The sequence below is a fragment of the Aulonocara stuartgranti genome (assembly GCF_965226115.1).
Source record: "Aulonocara stuartgranti genome assembly, chromosome: 10".
Classification (NCBI taxonomy): Eukaryota; Metazoa; Chordata; class Actinopteri; order Cichliformes; family Cichlidae; genus Aulonocara; species Aulonocara stuartgranti.
This window is the reverse complement of record NC_138946.1, coordinates 22347001-22366755: the sequence shown is the minus strand read 5'-3', so window position 1 is coordinate 22366755 and position 19755 is coordinate 22347001. Positions and strand designations below refer to the sequence as shown.

The window sequence follows — 19755 nt, the reverse complement described above, 5'->3', positions numbered from 1 at the left end:
TTTATTTCCATCAGGCAGCTAACCTATACCCGTTGCTACATTGTGACAATACAGGTCTCAGCTTGCTTTATACATAATACTCCCATGAGGTCTCAGGCAGGAACACACTGGCTCATTACTTCATCACCTGCAGCAGCATCGGTCCCATGGCACATATCCAAACTCTTGCACTGGAAAATCACCTTGGCTTATAACCTTTTCTATCACAATGTCTCCTTAAACTTTGTTTTTGTTCTCATCAGCCCAACTTAAGCCCAGCGCTGCTGTCCAACAGGTTTTGATGTCCTGTAGCAAAATCCAAAACTTGTATGCAGTATCTTTAAAAATAATTATGCTGAATCTCAGAGCATGGATAATATTTTATTTTCCATTCATTTAAAATGCAGGTCAACCTGAATTCATTAGTATGACCCACCTGAAGCTAAAAGAAATATTAATTCATTAAAACCTATAAATTCTATACAAAACACGCATGCAATGCTTCATGATGTAAAAAAAACCCCCAAGAAAACAGAAAAAATGTTTTAAAATCCAAAAAAAATATTAAATTATGAAAACTGTAAATATTTGTAATCTGAAGACATCAGCATTTATAAACCACATGTTACATCTTATACAGATAAAAAGCACCAAGTGTTTCAAAAACAGAGGTTTAAGTGGCAAAGCTGAGGTGATTTAGTAATGCGATTGTCTGAGCGTAGCAAACTTCATTTAAGAGCCACACATCAGGCATTCGTCTTTGTTTGCTAAGGAACAGACCATGGCTGCGGTATTGCGCTCTTTGGTCTCCTCCTTCACGCTCTTAGCCGATTGGCCCTCCTTCAGTTTCTCTTTGTTCAGGGTGAATTGAATAGGGTTGGCAGCAGGCTTTGTCCGCAGGTAGTACATGCCAGTTTTCAGGCCCTGTGGAGGGAGGAAAAAAAGGGAAGGTTTCAAACACTGTTTGGATATTTCTCCATTTCCACCTCAACCATGAATCAGTTGGTCTTAACTTACCAACTTCCAGCCATAGAAGTGCATGCTACTAAGTTTTCCATAGTTTGGCTCAGCAATGTGAATGTTAAGCGACTGGCTTTGGTCAATGTATGCACCACGATCTGCTGCCATCTTGAGGACCGTCTTCTGGGAGATTTCCCACACAGTTTTATACAGCTGCTTCAGATCATCTGGGATCTCATCAATGTTCTGAAAAGAAGAGGGACAAATTCACATTTTATTTGTTCTCCACAAGTGAAGTTGGGCTTAATTATAGGAACAATTGGAGCAGTGAAATGGAACAACTGAATAAGCCTTTTACCTGGATGGATCCATTATGAGCTATGAGCTGATTCTTCATATCCTCGTTCCACAGTCCTCTTTCTGTGAGGTCTTTCAGCAGGTGAGGATTCACAATCTATAGGACAGGTTGAAAACACACATAGTAGCCTTGCCTTTGCTGTGCACATGTCTTAACACACAGTCGGCAGATGCATTCAGCACTCACCTGAAACTCTCCTGAAAGCACCCTGCGGGTGTAGATGTTGCTGGTGTATGCCTCGATGGACTCATTATTACCCAGGATCTGGGCAGTGGATGCTGTGGGCATTGGGGACAAAAGCAGGCTATTCCTCACACCATGCCTGAGGATGGACAGGAGTAAGAACTATGGCCACCATTTATGGTTAACGTGAGCAGTAAATTGAAAATCAGGCATTCAGGAAAACTTACTTGGCAATCTTCTCCTTTAGTGCTTTCCAGTCACATAAATCTGTTGGAGTCTTATTCCACATTTCATACTGAAGAATCTGAAAAAACAAACGTGTTTGTTAGGTTTTGATCTCAAACTGCTAAAATGTATCCCAGGATGGTTTTGAGACACTCTGATATCTACTCACTCCTTTGCTGACAGGAGAGCCGGGGTAGGTTTCATAAGGGCCAAGCTCTGCTGCCAACTCACAACTGGCCTCCAGGGCAGCGTAGTACATGGTCTCAAAGATCTGAATGTTGAGCAACTGGGCCTCTGGGCTTTCAAACGGATAGCGCATGAGGATAAAAGCATCAGCCAGACCCTGCACACCAATTCCAATTGGCCTGTGACGCTTGTTAGACCTTTCAGCCTGAAAAGAGGGACAGAGAAGTTATGTTTACATAGAGCTTATGAAACCCAGCTGCATGGCTGCAACACCAGAAAGGAAGTCATACCTCAGGCACTGGGTAGTAGTTTATATCGATAATCTTGTTCAGGTTCTTGACAATGACTTTGGTAACAGATGCAAGTTTCTTGAAGTCATAGGTCTTTTCTGGTGTAACGTACATGTTGACGGCGATGGAAGCCAGGTTACACACTGCAACCTGAGTTAGGAGAACAAACCAAACTGAAAACAAGTTCTGACAGAATAATACACATAGTTGTCCCAAAAAGCTAAATTTGTTGTGACCAGTACATCTTTTACCCCTCACCTCATCTTTGCTCGTGTACTCTACGATCTCTGTGCACAGATTGCTGGATTTGATGGTGCCCAGGTTTTGCTGATTACTCTTTCTGTTGCAGGCATCCTTGTAAACCATGTATGGTGTACCAGTTTCTGTCTGCGACTCAATGATGGCGTACCACAGCTGCTGAGCCTTCACCACACGCTTAGCCCTGCCCTCCTTCTCATATCTGAAAACCAAGACCATCATTGGGACAGGTTAGCACTGGGGGAAAAAAAAAAAAAAGCTGTTTGTTGTGCTGATCTTACCGAGTGTAGAGCTCCTCAAACTCCTCCCCCCAGCATTCGTCCAATCCAGGACATTCACTGGGACACATCAGAGACCAGTCCTACAATCACAGCAGAAGGATAAGATTTGTTCACCATTTAGGAAAAAATAAAACCCTAAAGTCAACTCTGGCCAGCATGGAGTTCCCCCCAGTAATCACCTGATTGGTTTCCACTCGCTTCATAAAAAGGTCTGGGATCCACAAGGCGAAAAACAGGTCCCGCGCCCTCTGCTCTTCTTTACCCGTGTTCTTCTTCAACTCCAAAAACTCGAACACATCAGAATGCCACGGCTCGAGGTACATAGCGAACGCCCCAGGCCTCTAAAGTACACAAAAACCAAGCCATGCGATTAGCACCATTTTATTTACACTGTTGTTACACATCTTCCATAATTTATGGGAAAATCTCATCTTTACCTTGTTGCCACCCTGGTCAACATAACGTGCTGTGTTGTTGTACACACGAAGCATAGGAACCAGCCCGTTGGAAGTGCCATTAGTCTTTAAGAAACAAAACAAACACGCACCACTTTAAGTAAAAAACAAAACACATTTGTATAAATGAAAGCAACTCGTCAAAATTTTACTCACCCCAGCGATGTAGCTGCCTGTAGATCTGATGCAGCTAACTGCCACTCCAATACCTCCAGCTGATTTTGAGATGAGCGCGCACTGCTTCAGTGTGTCATAAATACCATCAATGCTGTCATCTATCATGGCTAGCAAGAAACAACTGCAGAAATCCAAACAAAGTATATTAGGTGGAAAAATCCCCACAGTATCAGAGCGTATCAGCACCCTCAATTATAAATTCTTTACCTGGACAGCTGGGGCCTGTTGGTGCCAGCGTTGAACAGTGTAGGAGAAGCGTGAGTGAACCACTTCTCTGACAGCAAGTTGTAGGTCTCAATGGCTGCATCAATGTCACCTTTATGAATCCCGACTGACACTCTCATTAGCATGTGCTGGGGTCGCTCGGCAACTACAGAGAAAGACATTAAATTGTTAGTCCCTGATGGCCTGCACCCATAAACATGCTTATCAATAAGTTGTAGGGAATTTAACTCTCACCTTTGCCATTAATCTTCAACAAATATGATCTCTCAAGAGTCTGTTAGAGAAAAAAGCACAAATTAGATTCATAATCATAGTGTATGCACAATAGGGGTCAGAGAATAAAAAAAAGGGGTGAATACTAGTGATGTGCGATACCACTGATTTCCTTTCCGATCCGATACCAAGTAAAATTCAGGGTGGTATCGGCGATACTGATCCGATACCCATACTCTGTACAAAAACTTAATCTTTCATTGCATTTCATAATACAATATATAATTGTATTATGTAATTGTAATAAGAACATAACCATATTGCTTCATAATGATTAGAGGACATCAGACAACTTGTTTTTATTGCTTAATAATGCAGAATAATCATATAGAAATAAAAAAAACTGACGTTGTGCGCTATACTGATACTGACAAACTTTGACACAAACTTTGACGACATATTTTGCAGCTGAAAAACCGGGATAAACCACAGTGTTGGTAAAATATTCTGCATAATGCAACATGTTAAACATTGCAAAAGTATCGTATTCTGGTAATATGTGTGTCTAATGGACAGGATGTTAAATGTAGGGTAAAATGAGAAATTACCTTAAACCCGAAGAAGTTGTAAGAGAAATCTCTGTCGTAAATGATTGACGAGTTGAGGCGCTGCAAAAAATTGAGGAAAATGTGTTAAAAAGCTTCACCAAACCTTAACTGTGAGGAGACGAACAAAGGATAAAATCAAACCCCACTTACAGCCTTGTTTTCAAGAACAATGTCCAGCGTCTCCTTGGAGATCATAGGAGAGTGACGTTTATTTAAAGGGTTGATATAGTTGTAGAGGTCTTCCATAACGTCTACACAAGCAAAGAGGAATGTCAGTTCAATATTAGTGCTGATTATTTAAGTCTTCCTAAAAAGCTAAGCAACTTCCTGTGTGCAGCATTATTAGTTACTACAAAAGATGTGCACCAGGGGGTGTTATAGTAGACTACAGGTGCTATGATTTCAATGTAAAGTCATACCTATAGGTACATTTCATGAAATGCACAGAAATTCAGGAAGTTGGTGCAGAGCAGGGGTGTCAAACATAAGGCCTAGGGGCCAGAATCGGCCCAGAGAAGATTTTAATCTGGCCCACTGGATGGTAATGCATAGATTTTGACTTTTAATTATAATTTCAGAAGTTTTGCAGTGTTTCTTAATGATAAAGACTCTACTGCTATTCATACTACACCAAAGTAATTTTTTAAAAAGATAATTAAATGACATAAAACTTTCCACTATAGGACTTTGTCCTTTGAACTACCAGAACTTTTTTGTGCGTGTCATTTTTTAGATTTATCATGTAGTTTCACTGGTCCAGTCTACTTAAGATCAAAGTGTCAGAGTATGGGAACCCACGCAAACACGGGGAGAACATGCAAACTCCACACAGAAAGACCCCGGCCTGATGTTGGAATTGAACTCAGGACCTTCTTGCTGTGCGGCAACAGTGCTGCCCCACCGTGCCACCAATTTCTAATCTCAATGAGATTTTTTACCTGGATAAATAAAGGACTAATGAAACTCACCACTGAATACTTTCTTGGTCTCTTTGTGCAGGTTAGATACAGCGATGCGTGCAGCCAGGACTGCATAGTCTGGGTGTTTGGTTGTGAGAGTGGCAGCAGTCTCTGCTGCCAGAGTGTCGAGCTCCACTGTGGTGACTCCACTGTACAAACCCTGGATCACCTTCATGGTAATCTGGGCCTGCGGAAACACAAGATATCAGCTTTTATATTAATTCATCACCTGACTTTTCTTTGCCTCTCTCTCTCTCTCTTTTTTTTTTGGGGGGGGGGGGGGGGGGGGGGGGGGTGTTAGCAACTTACAGGATCCACAAAGTCACAATTGAGTCCATAACAAAGCTTCTGGACCCGAGAAGTGATTTTATCAAAGGAAACTGCCTCAGGGCGTCCATCTGAAAACCAAACAAACAAAAATAACACAAATTTAATTCAGTAGTCTTCAAACTCCTTTGGTCGTTTATCTGAAGTAAAGTATCCTAGCTAGTTAATATAACTTAGTCTTAAACACACCGCATATCACCGTCTAATTGACTCTCCTGCTCAATTTATTCCCCCAGTTTACTCATTAGCTCAGATGAGGCTCCCAGTGATCAGCTGCCCAACCATTTAGTGTCAACAAAAGGCAACACCTCGCTGCTGCTGCGCGCCAAAAAAAACAGATGATAAAAACACGCCAAAAGCGCCCTCCCCACACACACATCTGTCACAGAGGGAAGCCTGTGGACATGGTGTAAAACAAATTTAAAATTTCAGCTGTCCTGCTTCTATTTTGAATACAAATGTTACATATGTAAATAAAGAAGACCAAAACAACATAAGAAGCCGGGGGAAAATTAGCAACCGGTTCTGTCCGCTTCTTCTGCCCTTTCATAACTCGGGAGTCTTTGTTTGGCGTTTCGACGGAAACACCACACAAAGAAACAAAAGCACCTTTAACGTGTATTTAACACACATGCACACAAAATATGCAATGTTTCGTTGTGCTATTAATATTTACTGCAACGTAAATACATTTCAAGGCTTCCCCCTCCCACGACTGTACCAAAGCCGGTGACCGGGTTTGCATCAGCCTCTTTGATAATGGAAGTATTAAAGTTAGCTACAGTACCTCGTTTGATAACATGCATGATGACAAATGAAGCGGCGGGTCTCCTCAGAAAGCAGGTGCTGTTGGTATCTTCTCAGCTGGATGCTGGAAACGAGCTAAAGAAACTGTGGCGCAAAGTAGCTAACAACAAGCTTATAAACCCTGTGAGAACAATCAAGCATCACAGCAGAATCTCAAACTGAGCGCGCCAAAGAGCCCGAAGTCAGTTACACCAAAGTGTGTCAGTCGCTCAGCCAATCACACGAGACTAATAGGCTTCTAAACCAATCACGTTCGTCCTTTTACGTTTTCCGGTGACCTCTTTCCGGACCAAAAATCTGGCGGGATGCAACAGTAGAACATGCAATTATGTTTCTACAACAGGACTGGCTCGTCCGTGCAGTTTGGCGACGTGTTTATAAACGTCTTGAAAACCAGAAACAAGTTGTAACACCGAATTTCATATTTATATGTGCCACAAGCATAGCTCTAGGAAATCTACATCTGCCTTTCATAGTCATATGCGGAATACGGCTGTATAAATGTGTGGCCGCCCCTGGCGTGCACACTCACAACAATGGCCGAGCGCAAACAGACTCCTGTGTGGACAAGTTGTTGTGGCAACACCACTGACGTCGTCAAACACCTCGGAGTAAATCACATCACAGAATATGATAAGCTTATGTTGAGGCGAACTGAAGAGGACGACAGGGACAGGTGCTGCTAGGGCAAGACAGACGTCTCTCGCAGAGTCCTTTAGTGCTGCAGGCAGGCAACATGCTCAAATAGCGCACAACGTCAGTTTTTTTTTATTTCTATATGATTATTCTGCATTATTAAGCAATAAAAACAAGTTGTCTGATGTCCTCTAATCATTATGAAGCAATATGGTTATGTTCTTATTACAATTACATAATACAATTATATATTGTATTATGAAATGCAATGAAAGATTAAGTTTTTGTACAGAGTATGGGTATCGGATCAGTATCGCCGATACCACCCTGAATTTTACTTGGTATCGGATCGGAAAGGAAATCAGTGGTATCGCACATCACTAGTATTGACACGATTTTAAATGAGTTTGTCAGAGGGACAGCTCAGGTTCAACTTTTTGGAGAGGCAAGGTTGAGGTGGTTTGCACATGTGCAGTGGACGGATGTTGAAGATGGACCTACCATTCAAGAGAAGAGAAAGACCACATAGAAGATTCATGAATGTAGTGAAGGAGTACGTGCAGAGAATTGTGTGTGACAGAGGAGTATTTGTATATATGCATCCATGCAGGGGGGCTGGAGCCAGCTGTCTCAGGGCGAGAAGCAGGGTACAACTATGGGCAATTTATAGTTTCCAATTAACCTATCCACCACTAACTGCATGTCTTTGGACTGTGCATATTTTTTATACATTTACTTGGGTAGCTTTGTTCTATTAATTTTGATTTCTATTTTTTAATTATCTTTTTTTTTAACAATTGTATTACATTTATTTTGTCATATCATATTTCAGTATTTAGTACCCGTTTTATTTCAGTAAGCTATATACTAGTCTACTAATTTAAGCAGGTCTGTTATATGTTGCGTTGAACGGAATTTTTAACTGCTGTAAAAACTTGTGGGATTATCTGTTCTTATCTTATAAGATAAGAGATAAGATAAGATAGAACTTTATTAATCCCTCGGGTGGGTTCCTCTGGGAAATTCGACTTCCAAAAAGCACAGCAACGACCGAAGTTACAGTTACAGAATTGTTATATATATACACACACACACACACACACACACACACACACACACACACACACACACATATATAAATACAGAGACAAATATAAATAAAATATACAAAGGGGATAAATAGAATAAATAGGAATAAAAAATAAAAATACAAGTGAATTGCACATTTCAAGTATTGAGTCTATTGCACTGTTGACTATTTACAAAAAGTATTGCACAAGGTATTGCACAGTGAGGTGAAGAGGCACTACAGCTTAGTTGTTCCCCCCTCCTTTGTCCTCCTGTTTCCCCTCCCTCTCCCCTCCAGAGAGGAGTTAAACAGTTTGATGGCGTGTGGGACAAAGGAGTTTTTAAGTCTGTTAGTTCTTGTCTTGGGGAGAAGCAACCTGTCACTGAACAGACTCTTCTGATTGTTTATGGCCGTGTGCAGAGGATGCCCAGCATTGTTCATAATGTCCATCAGTTTCTTTAATGTCCTTTTCTCTGCCACTGTCACCAGAGTGTCCAGCTTCATGCCGACCACAGAGCTAGCCTTCCTGATCAGTTTCTCCAGCCTGGATGAGTCCCTCTTTGCTGTGCTGCTCCCCCAGCACACCACAGCATAGAAAAGTACTCCAGCAACCACCGACTGGTAAAACATCCTCAGGAGCTTCCTGCAGATGTTAAAAGACCTCAGCCTCCTGAGGAAGTACAGTCGGCTTTGGGCTTTTTTATACAGGTGCTCTGTGTTGCATGACCAGTCCAGTTTATTGTCCACCCACAGCCCGAGGTACTTGTACTTATTTCATCTTTGCTTATCTTATCTAATCTTCAGAGCAAATTGCTACACAATTATAGCGTTAAAATACAGGGCGCCGTCCAAAAAACACCGTGTAGATGTGGGGAAAATTTTTACGGTGACGACCTGAGACTTTCAAACATTAACTATGACTTCAAGAGGGAACAACAAAAAGCTAAGCTAAAAATTCTGAACATGTCCCGCCCTTTATTTTGAAGGAAGAAAAACATCCAAGACCGGATGTGCCCGGTTTTTCGCTAATGCTAATGTACCCGGAACGATAAAGCAGCACTCCGAAGATGGCCGGGGTGTTTGAGGTGGAGGTTGATGGTGTTGAGCACGATCATGGACTGGAGCATCACGATGAACCGAACCAGGTGAGAATAACGGACCGTTCTGAGGTATTGTGACAATAAAACGGATTTATGATGTGGTGTATTACTTGCTGCTAACCCAACTGCTACTCCTGGGCTTAGACTCCGGTAAGTAGCTAGCTGCTTGTTAACTGCTTGTTAGCCATATTTTACTGAGCAGAGGTGTGTGTATAAAATGCTCTGTTCTGTTCACTGGTCAAAGCGACAGTGCAAGCGTAAAAGGACTCTTTTTCCAACTGCCAAGCTAATTATTGTTAGTTACTTTCATGTGACTAAAGTAGCACCAAAGTTTACTTATTTTTATAAAAAAAACTGTATTTCATACGAGATTTGTGCACTCGCGATTGTTTGATCTGAGCTGTGAGATATGTGACCGTCTGAATTAATAACCCTACAAATAAAGCTGATGTGGCTGTTGGGGTCAAAGGTCACCAAATGCATTAGCCGCGACAAGTCAGACAGAAGAAAAGACTATATCACTTCCTGTGGGATTTCAACATTCTGGTCAAACCTAATCGAGCTAGATGCTAAACTAAATAAGGTGATAAAAGCTCTCAAAGTCTGAGATGTGAAGAGCAGGTGGTAGGAGGCAGAACATTTACTGTGATGCAAAAGTGGCATCACAACCTGAAATAAATCCCAAAGAGGTCTTTATATCCGTCACTGATGAGTTCACTCTATCTATCTATCTTTCAGTAGGAACTTTAATGTGGCACACTGACCTATTTTTGTATTACATCTTAGTATGTGCAGTGAAAAACAACACGTAGATGAGCTAATCTGTTAAGTGAGTAAAATGCAATGACGCTAATGATTGGCAGGTATACCTAAAATGTGTTGTTTTCATGGTAACAAGGTATAAAAGGTAAAAACTGATTTTTTTTTTTTTTACAAGGAACATCGTACTATATGGATGTGAGCCCTTAAATGTGTATTTGTGTCTGTTATTCATATACCATATTTAGCAGATGATAAATAGAGGAGTCATCAACAGTTCTTTGTTTTGAATACAGGGATAGTAGCTTAACAAGCTCAACAACATGGGAGGGACTACCGGTTAATCATGCCAGTGTTCTTGTTGTTTAAATATAGATATTTCAGGATGCAATTGCCTTATATCTTGCTGCTCAACCAAACCTAAATGTTTCAGTCCCATTACAGTTTTTTTTTTTTAGTTTTTTTTTTTTTTTTTTTAGCTGCTCTGTAATTAGTATGCAGCGTAAGATCTTGGGGTTTGGAGCCAACTGTGTAAAAGGTGAAGCAAATGCTGCAGTTTGGTGGGATTGACTTGTTTTATAGGAGTTTTAAAACGATTCTGTGATCAGTGTGCACACTATCATATGTCCCGATGTAATTTCATGCAAGCTTTTAGTTTGATAATTTGTTACTTATTTTTCTCTCTCTTTCTTTAGTATGATTTGTCCAAGCTTTCACCAGAAGAGAAGTGGAGGTTAGTGTCTTTGCCATGCATGTATACATTTTCCTAATATGATTCTGGATTCTTTGGCCATTATTATTATTATTATTATTATTATTATTATTATTATTATTATTATTATTATTATTATTATTATATTTTAAGGGATTGAAAAATCAGATATTGATTGCAAATATTTTTACCCATATCTCCAAAAGTTGATTCTGTTCATCTGGACGTAGCGTTTCGTGGGAGAAACGTTTCGTCACTCATCCGAGTGACTTCTTCTTTTATCCATACAATGTCTTATAGTTGTGTTGAAAAGAGAAGCAGCATAATGTAATAATGCTGCTTGACTCAGCATGACTATCTGGTTAGCCGTGATGCATACACTGCTACAGACAGTGCTGAGACTGTTGTACACAGTGCAGTCAGAGGTGTAATTTATCTTTTGAACAAACTATCAGGACACCATTTCTAAATTACTCATCCCTCTTTTTTTGGATATCTTTTGCACTCTTTAAAAAAAAAAAGATATTGGACATTATACTCTCATCCATCTGCTGACCCATATCAAGGGGTTGACTAATCTGTATAACAAAATGTTTTTTACTTGAAGATGTAGAGTTGATCTTGGAACAGCTTTTACGCATTAATTCAAGTTTTGTTTAAGGCATCACAGTCTAATCAGGCTTGCCAGTTGCTGAATTAAGTTTGTGTTTTTCCACAGGATGGAGCATGCAAGAATGCATGCCAAACACAAAGGCCATGAGGCCATGCACGCAGAGATGGTGCTGATCCTCATTGTTACCCTGGTTGTCGCCCAGCTAGTCCTCGTGCAGTGGAAACAGAGGCATCCAAAGTCATACAATGTAAGGCACAAAAGAAACACTGATAATTTGGCAATTGTTCAGTTTGAATTAACACAGGTGTGTGTGTGTGTGTGTGTGTGTGTGTGTGTGTGTGTGTGTGTGTGTGTGTGTGTGTGAGAGAGAGAATGGGAAGTGAAAGTGTACAGTAAATGCTGTGGTTTTTATGGTTTCTTAGTTGTCATACATAATTCCAGTTAAACCTGTTTTCTCAAAGAGAGATCCTGTAATTTCTTATTTTCTTCCACATCATCAAAAATTTGAAGTTATATGTTTTTGTGTTTGCACTGTCTGATGGTAGTCAGGACTGCATGAATATTCTAACGCACACACTTTGCTGTCTTGTAGTTGGTGACTTTGTTCCAGATGTGGGTAGTTCCTCTCTACTTTACTACCAAACTTCACTGGTGGAGGTTCCTGACCACGTGGTTTATCTTCTCTGTAATCACAGCGTACATTTCCTTCCGTGCTACCCGTAAGCCACTGGCCTGCACCACACCGAGGTAAAGCCATTGTTTACACTCACACGTTCCTGTAAATATACCCATTCCTCTCTCTGTGTGGGAACAGAATTGTCAGGAAAATTTCCTGATATATTCTGATTCAACTTTTTTGTTTGTGTAGGTTGGTGTACAAGTGGTTCCTCCTCCTGTATAAAATCAGCTATGCCACGGGAATAGTTGGCTACACTGTCGTCATGTTTACACTTTTTGGTATTAACCTAATATTCAGGTATGTATTGCACATTAGTTCAATTTTTTAAAAATGTCAGTGAATGTCAATCTACTGCAATTAAAACCCTTCAATTGGGAGACTATAGAAATATTTTTTCAGTGAAACACATTCTGAGGTTCTGTGATAGGTTGGATGCATCCTCTAGCACTTGGCTGCCACTAGATGGCGCTGTTTTCCATATTACGAGTTCTTTCCTCCTTCGTACTTGTCCATCTATGTGATTTGGTTTTTTGCTAATTTATGAAGTAAAGTACTTGATGTTGCACACACTGCGATTAAATTTTTTTTCCAGCGTAACTGAGAGCTGAGAGTATTACAAGGAGAAGCTTTAGTGAAAAGTATCTGTTTACTTGACTGACTACTTTGATGATGATTTTACCATTCAAAATCTCTCTTTCATTAAACCTGCCTTTTTTAACAGGCCTCACGTGTGCAGTGGGGGAAATAATTATTTGAGCCCTTCCTGAGTTTGTTCATTTTTTTGTAATTGAGACTGAATGAGCACCAAAAACCATTAAAACACACATTACAAAAGTTATACATTGATTTGTCCTTGAGTGCAATAAGTATTTGGTCCTGTACCACGCAGGCAGAATTCTGGCTCCCACAGATTGACACTGTGCCCATGTTCCACACAGATTAGTCAATCAATTACAGACACTGACTTACTATCTGGAGGCTTCACCTTCATGCTTTGCATGAGGATCAAATACTCATTTCACTCAGTGACAGACTCAGTGGCTGAGGCCAGTTTACTTTTAAGGTAGTGCATTTTTGTTTTTGGTTTATACTCTGTCCTCTCCATTAAAATAAAAATACTACCATAAGAATTAGTGACTGTTCATTTCTTTGTGAGCAACTTAAACCGGGGATCAAATAATTATTCCCGACACTTTATGTATAAAAAGGTGAATTACAACTGTCAATTGATTCGTTTTATAGTACAGTGCTTTCATAAAATGTAATTTTCAGTTTGAAAACGTCATATTTTGTCTGCTCTGTTTCACTGTTATCACTGTTTATGGTTTGATGTTCTGGGATCATCATAAAAGGATAGATTTCTAACAATTTTTAATTTTAGCTTGGTGAAATATAGTGATTTATTTATTTATTTTTAAACAGAGGGGAAAAAAGCCACAGTAAAACAGAAAATTGAAATTTTATAGTCTAGTCTTTCATGCAAAATGTAAAGCATTTGCCCGTCTTATGGAGCAAACTGAACTTCAGGTTGAATAACAACATTATCAGTCAGATGATTTCAGTACTGTGTTCTCTGTCCAGGATAAGTCCAGAGGATGCCATGGACTTTGGTGTTTCACTTCTCTTCTATGGACTGTACTACGGGGTCCTGGGAAGGGACTTTGCAGAGATGTGTGCGGACTTCATGGCTTCAACCATTGGGGTAAATGTGCAAATTTAAAACTGTATATTTTCTCCTGGCTGTAACCTAAAATTTAATGTAGCTTTTCCCTCCCGCAGTATTACAGTGCATCTGGCATGCCAACCAAACACCTCTCAGACAACATCTGTGCTGTGTGCGGTCAGCCCATCCTTGTCGATGTCAGTGAGGAAGGGATCATTGAGAACACATATCGATTATCTTGCAACCATGTGTATCCTTCCTGTGACATTTACTGACACATTTTCGTGCCTTTAATGGTTACCGCTGAAAGAGAAGTTCAGGTGCGTGATGGAGAATTCTGTTGGTATAAAAGGTATGTCGTGGGTTGACATGGAACTACACTGTGTACTCAAATTAACAGCTTAAAGAGGAATTGCCAGGGTTTACCTGACCTTTATGCCAGACTGTTGATGTCTCTGTTACTTCCCCAAGGATCTGTTGTGTGTTGTAAATGATACACAGTGCCATTTCACGATTTTTGTTTTGTTTGTTTGTTTTGGATCAAGTTTGACACGTTCCTTGATGTATTCTTTATAGGAAATCAACTTTCTATTTAAAATGCTGTTTAAAATTTACCTCTATCTTATTTCCTTACAAAAAGATGTGATCAAAAATGCATTATCCACACCTGAAGATTATTCTTTTATTACACATAAAAGCAACACCAGGTTTAGATAAAAAAAACAAAAAAACAAAAAACAACACATATTTGCAAAGTGAAATGTAATTATTAATTAATAGTGCAGTACAAGTGTCTCGCCCTACAGTGCAGTGCTATCTGTAGTTAAACTAGCGCAGGAAATTATCCTTTGTCCTTAAATTGTACTATTGTTTTGTATAAATAATTTAGTATCAGATGAATGTTGTCCTTTTGACTGGTATTAGAGCATTAATGTTGGATGAATGTTCAAAGATCTCCGAGTATTAAGTATTTGAGCCTTAACTCCAAATCCAGGTTCCATGAATTCTGCATAAGAGGATGGTGTATCGTCGGGAAGAAGCAGATGTGTCCGTACTGCAAAGAGAAGGTGGATCTGAAGAGGATGTTCAGTAACCCGTATCCTTTTTATTCTGGGATTTTGTCTGCATTAGTTACATTTTTTTTAAACTAAATATTGAATGATTCCTGAATTAGTTGTAATTTCAAAGATTCTAATGAAATAATAACTTTCTGCATAAAAATGCTGACAAAAACAGACCCTGTGAAGATTTTGAATTTACTTTTAAGTCCAAAACTAAGTATGACAGATGAGATCTGACAAAGCACTGAAACCTAATTATGCCAAGTGTGTGTGTGTGTGTGTGTGTGTGTGTGTGTGTGTGTGTGTGTGTGTGTGTGTGTGTGTGTGTGTGTGTGTGTGTGTGTGTGTGTTTTCCAGACTGCTAAGTACAGGCTATTTCAAACAAACAAAAGCAAAGCATAAATTGTATACGAGGTTCCTGTTCCTTTTTGTGGGTTGGAAAAACACTTTATATAACTGACAAATACATGTTATATATAATTAATGATTTCTCAGGAGCTAATGAAGATTTCTGCTTCCTTGCGTTATCACTGTGGTTACATGTTGACCTCTTGTTCTCCATTTATTTATCATTTCTGATTGTTGTCAAGGGTTATTTCCTTAACCATTTCTATTCTAGCTGGGAAAGACCGCACGTCATGTACGGACAACTTTTAGACTGGCTTCGGTACTTGGTGGCCTGGCAACCTGTTATTATTGGATTTGTGCAAGGTATCAACTACGTCCTGGGTCTGGAGTAGCCGGCAAAAACCGGCAGAAACGGACACGCATACCATGTGGAGAAGATTATGCACTGGCTCAAAAAGACTGAGGGCCTAACATTGAACTAAAACACCAATTTAAAAAAAAAAAAAAAGTGTCTATACTTTTTGTACATATTTATAGGCACATATCTGTATTTGCAGTTTATTTGAATTTTCTTAGTAACCTAAAATTGGATGTGTGTCTCATTTTCCCAGGATTTGATTGGTCTGTATCTCATGGCCTAGTAAAGCGGTTTTTGAAATCATTAGAGGGTTTTTTTTTTTTTACTAATTTATGTCTTAAGTGTTAAAAGGTTAAAGGATCATACTGGAATGTGTCATCCTTGTGTCTGATGGTTATCAAACATGAGTAATAAGTATTTCCTCTGGACTCCTAAATATATGAACACTATATCCACAGACATTAGTTTCGCATCTGCTTTAGTTGCAATTCCTGCTTCACATCGGTCACGTATTTTGACCACAAGTGGCACCAGTTTCATAAGGGCCTGTCATATGCCTCGTGGAGCCAAGTTGTAATCATATGTCAGAAAGTACTACTCATATTGGTAAGAACGGTACCTCCTACATTTACGATGGAAATTCTAGTGTTACTGGAATCCATGATGTCCTCTTTTAGGGAAACACCAATCTTTAGCCAAGTAGTAACAGAGTCATTCTGGTTTGACCTTTATCCAGTGTCTCAGCATATGTGAGTGCTAAGTTAAATTCCCTTGCATTGTCTTGGTGTAGCAGAGATGATGATAAGGGAGGCAAATTTAAGTCAAAACTGTGTGTGGAGAGAAATAAACAATTCAAAGTTATAATGTAACTGAACTAAAATCCATCAAAAGTATTCAAATTAAATTTAAGATGAAAAATATCCCAGAATGATCCTTTAACCGGTGAGCATGCAGATGGGGACGGTCTTATTTTCACGTGGTATGTGCATTATCTTCCATCCTGAAATTTCTGGAAGAGAATGGTTGGTAATCTTTTTGTGGGTACCTGTCAGACTAAATGCATAAAGCAGTTGTTTTAGGGCCCATTTGTGCACCTCACCACCAGCTTAAATGATAAAAGGACTGGGTGTAACCAGACCAAAATATGATCATTTTGTTTTGATCCAGACCGATTAATAAATGTCACTTCGATCATGTGTGTTTTGTCCATATGTCTGCGAGGTAGCATTCACAACCCTCCATAATGTCACAAAGAATTAGTCAGCACATCTCATTTGTACTGTGTGGGTGAAAAGGGAAGTTGAGTTAAGTGTGTGTGTGTGCCCGCATACATATATATACAGTAATCTGAAACACTGGTCAGCAGCAAAAGACTCGAGGAATCGATATGAAGCTCTCATCTGCTGTGAAAGGTAAGGACTTATTATGATACCAAACAGTTTGTTTTTCTTTGCATTATATTCGCTGGTGAACGCTTTGTCTCTCTAACAGTTCTGGGATCTCTGTGTCTGCTGCTCGTAGATGGATTTCCAGGTACAAAATAGTTATGTAATAGAAAAAAGTTTTTTTTTTTTTTTTGTGTAGTAAGATTTTTAACCTTAGAATGTTTTGCAGTTTCTGAAGATGAATCTCCAGAGATAATTGGACCAGGGTTTGTCCAAATAAAAACTCATCCAGGTAACGCATCAAGCCTCTTTTGATGGGACAGGCTGTGTAGTTGTGAAACCTTTCTTCGATGTATGGATGTGTTCTGCCTCCTAGGTGCACCGCTGGTGCTTCACTGTGATGCGTTTGTAAACTGTGAGGACGATATGACTCTAATCTACTGGCTTGTCAATGACACCTTCCCCGAAGACTCCCCCAGCAGCGACAGGATAAGAGAATCTAATGAGTGAGTATCTTTGTTACAATTACAGTGGAAGTGTACATTAAATTAAAACAATTAAAACAGTCTGTAGCTGGGCTGTAATGGCTGTGTTTTCATTAGATCCACTCTAGAGGAGGGTGCAATCCTTCAGAGGAGTTTGCTGTTGAAGAACATCACATCCGAGGACCTCAAATCCACCTTCACGTGCGTTGTGACAAATGCTGTGGGAGTGGCCCAAAAACACATTAAATTAATATCAACACGTGAATGACTGAAGATAGTAAATGACAACTGTGTAAAAGATCTTGATTTTCTGTCCTCTGCCTTGTGATATAAGTCATGTCTGTCAAGAGTCAACATTGCATGTCAGCATTTTCATGTAATACTTTTGTTTGGCAACTTGTGGATGAACTCTGCTGAAGAGCTGGGGCCTGTTCTTCGTACCGCGCTAAGTGAGTTAGCTGGATTAGATTGTTGACGATTTCGCGTGATCCTGGATCGTTCGGTTCCCCGAAGCCCATCCGGGACTTGCTGTCATAGCAACAGAGCCGTAAGCGTAAACCTGCTGGGGAGCAGGTTTACTTTATGTAAACAGGATTAGATCGCGGCCACGCAGGTATGTCCGCGTCATTCATACGAAAGCAACAGCGATATTCCACCACTGTTTCACCATAAATAAATAACATCAATGTAACTAAAGATAATGCAGCACTTGATCCTTTTATTGATTTCACACAGATACATACAGGTCATTTCCTAAAAAAGGGAAATGTACTATTAACATTCTATTACATGTATGTGATTATTACAGATGTAATTCATATTTCAGAGTAGTAATTGTAAATTACTTCGTGTAATCAAGATGGGAGACCACGGCTATAAAAGCGAAGGTGGATTTGGGAAGTCTGTCGTAGTCATATCCTGTCCGTTTACGCGAGCAACCCATTGCGGAAGGTGCAAGATTGATAAGGAGAGTCCTCAGAATTCAGCGTATATTGCGGGACAGACAGGATCCTTTAGCTCAGCGCGACAGTGTGCTCATAGAGAGATATCGATTTTCCCGTGAGGGTATTATTCACTTAACCAACTTGTTGACGAGGGGGTGCAGGACCACCACCTGTCTTTGTTTTTGCTCTGCCCTTTTCTTGGTTGCTGTTATGAACAAACAAACAGAGTATTCCAGGGTCTCTTTCCAAGAGACGACAAGCAATATAAGTGATAAATATTACCATTCTGTAGAATATGCTTATATTTCACTTTTACTTGTTCCCATGTTCTAGTGGGTCCTGTTGTGGCTCTAATGTGAAAGGGGATATAATATAACATATTATAATATAATATAATGTAATATAATATTGGATAATATGGTGTGATATGATAAATCTACCCTACCGCCTACTGGTGTTGGCCAGAGGGGCCGATGGCGCAATATGGCAGCCTGGCTTCTGTCAGTCTGCCCCAGGGCAGCTGTGGCTACAACTGTAGCTGCCTCCACCAGTGTGTGAATGTGAGAGTGAATGAATAGTGGCATTGTAAAGCGCTTTGGGTGCCTTGAAAAGCGCTATATAAATCCAATCCATTATTATTATTATTATTGAATTACTTACGAGTTTGATTTGTCAGCAACTTTCTGCCAGCCCTCTCTCCTTGCTTTTGCAGCCTTTGCAGTGTTCCCTTGCGTTTTAATTAAACTCTGAAACTCCTGAAATCCCTCACTCAAGAGTTCTTGCTCTGCTGCCGAAAAATACCGAGCGCGCTCCTTCGACATTTTCGCCGACCAATCAAAGGGTTGCCGATCAATGTTTTTACTATCGATGCGTAGCCCCTGTTGGGCCACCCAGTGATCTCACATTACTTCATCCAGCTATACTAATCGTCAACAACAGGTGTGTTCGGGGAACCGGAATAGCGAGCTCAGAGTTAGCGCGATGATTTGGTCTTGGATGTTTCATTTGATCTTGGATGTAGTAAGCGACGTACGAAGCACAGGGCCCTGGATGGTTCAAAACCTAAACTCCAGTTACGCTCAAAGGTAAAGCAAGTAGCTGCTGAATGCTCTCCTTTGCTCTCCTTTATATCAATCTGACAAACATACAGAGGCGCCATCTGATGTAGCAGTGTTGTGGTCCAGTTGTAACTACACTTACCCACCTTACAGTCATTTAGACGACTGTACCACACAGTGAATGTGTTGAATGTTGTGTCAGCAAACTGTTTTCTATGCCTGTGTACGGTTCCTGTACTTGCTGAAAAAAAATATAGTGAAAATTAAATTTAGATACTTTTAAATTAATAACCATGTTTTCCTTGAGAGTTACTGTTATTCACACTTAGATGTTTGAAATAAGCAAACTGCTCACTATTCCTAATATCTGAGTAAGCATTTCCACCATCTGTGC

General features: G+C 40.0%; 3 protein-coding genes across 3 annotated transcripts; 2 read left to right on the top strand and 1 right to left on the bottom strand.

The window, feature by feature from the left end:
* Positions 1 to 89: 89 nt before the first annotated feature.
* Positions 90 to 6707, bottom strand: LOC309715970 (ribonucleoside-diphosphate reductase large subunit-like). The gene is made up of 19 exons (XM_082549500.1): positions 6472 to 6707; positions 5667 to 5755; positions 5367 to 5544; positions 4549 to 4649; positions 4399 to 4458; positions 3812 to 3851; positions 3560 to 3722; positions 3332 to 3473; positions 3158 to 3241; positions 2900 to 3061; positions 2721 to 2800; positions 2440 to 2641; positions 2182 to 2331; positions 1875 to 2096; positions 1708 to 1784; positions 1484 to 1619; positions 1298 to 1393; positions 997 to 1185; positions 90 to 903 (listed from the first exon to the last, which is right to left on the bottom strand). Exons 1-19 carry the CDS (start codon positions 6488 to 6490, stop codon positions 712 to 714), a joined length of 2382 nt encoding a protein of 793 aa, XP_082405626.1. The 5' UTR covers positions 6491 to 6707; the 3' UTR covers positions 90 to 711.
* Positions 6708 to 9205: 2498 nt separating this feature from the next.
* rnf121 (ring finger protein 121) lies at positions 9206 to 16685 on the top strand. Its single transcript, XM_082550185.1, has 9 exons — positions 9206 to 9341; positions 10751 to 10788; positions 11486 to 11627; positions 11973 to 12127; positions 12249 to 12356; positions 13641 to 13761; positions 13839 to 13972; positions 14717 to 14818; positions 15403 to 16685. Exons 1-9 carry the CDS (start codon positions 9264 to 9266, stop codon positions 15521 to 15523), a joined length of 999 nt encoding a protein of 332 aa, XP_082406311.1. The 5' UTR covers positions 9206 to 9263; the 3' UTR covers positions 15524 to 16685.
* Positions 16686 to 16770: 85 nt separating this feature from the next.
* LOC309716398 (interleukin-1 receptor accessory protein-like) lies at positions 16771 to 19652 on the top strand. Its single transcript, XM_082550186.1, has 5 exons — positions 16771 to 16901; positions 16981 to 17022; positions 17104 to 17166; positions 17251 to 17380; positions 17477 to 19652. Exons 1-5 carry the CDS (start codon positions 16877 to 16879, stop codon positions 17625 to 17627), a joined length of 411 nt encoding a protein of 136 aa, XP_082406312.1. The 5' UTR covers positions 16771 to 16876; the 3' UTR covers positions 17628 to 19652.
* Positions 19653 to 19755: the final 103 nt, after the last annotated feature.

Coding starts and splice junctions, on each gene's coding strand:
- LOC309715970 (XM_082549500.1), bottom strand. Junction 3,062..3,157: donor TTGACCAGGGTGGCAACAAG/GTAAAGATGAGA, acceptor TGTGTACTTTAG/AGGCCTGGGGCGTTCGCTAT. Junction 1,394..1,483: donor TGCTTTCAGGAGAGTTTCAG/GTGAGTGCTGAA, acceptor CCTGTCCTATAG/ATTGTGAATCCTCACCTGCT.
- rnf121 (XM_082550185.1), top strand. CDS start 9,264: ATGGCCGGGGTGTTTGAGGTGGAGGTTGATGGTGTTGAGCACGATCAT. Junction 12,357..13,640: donor GGTATTAACCTAATATTCAG/GTATGTATTGCA, acceptor TTCTCTGTCCAG/GATAAGTCCAGAGGATGCCA. Junction 14,819..15,402: donor AAGAGGATGTTCAGTAACCC/GTATCCTTTTTA, acceptor TTTCTATTCTAG/CTGGGAAAGACCGCACGTCA.
- LOC309716398 (XM_082550186.1), top strand. CDS start 16,877: ATGAAGCTCTCATCTGCTGTGAAAG. Junction 17,167..17,250: donor CCAAATAAAAACTCATCCAG/GTAACGCATCAA, acceptor TCTGCCTCCTAG/GTGCACCGCTGGTGCTTCAC. Junction 17,381..17,476: donor AGGATAAGAGAATCTAATGA/GTGAGTATCTTT, acceptor TGTTTTCATTAG/ATCCACTCTAGAGGAGGGTG.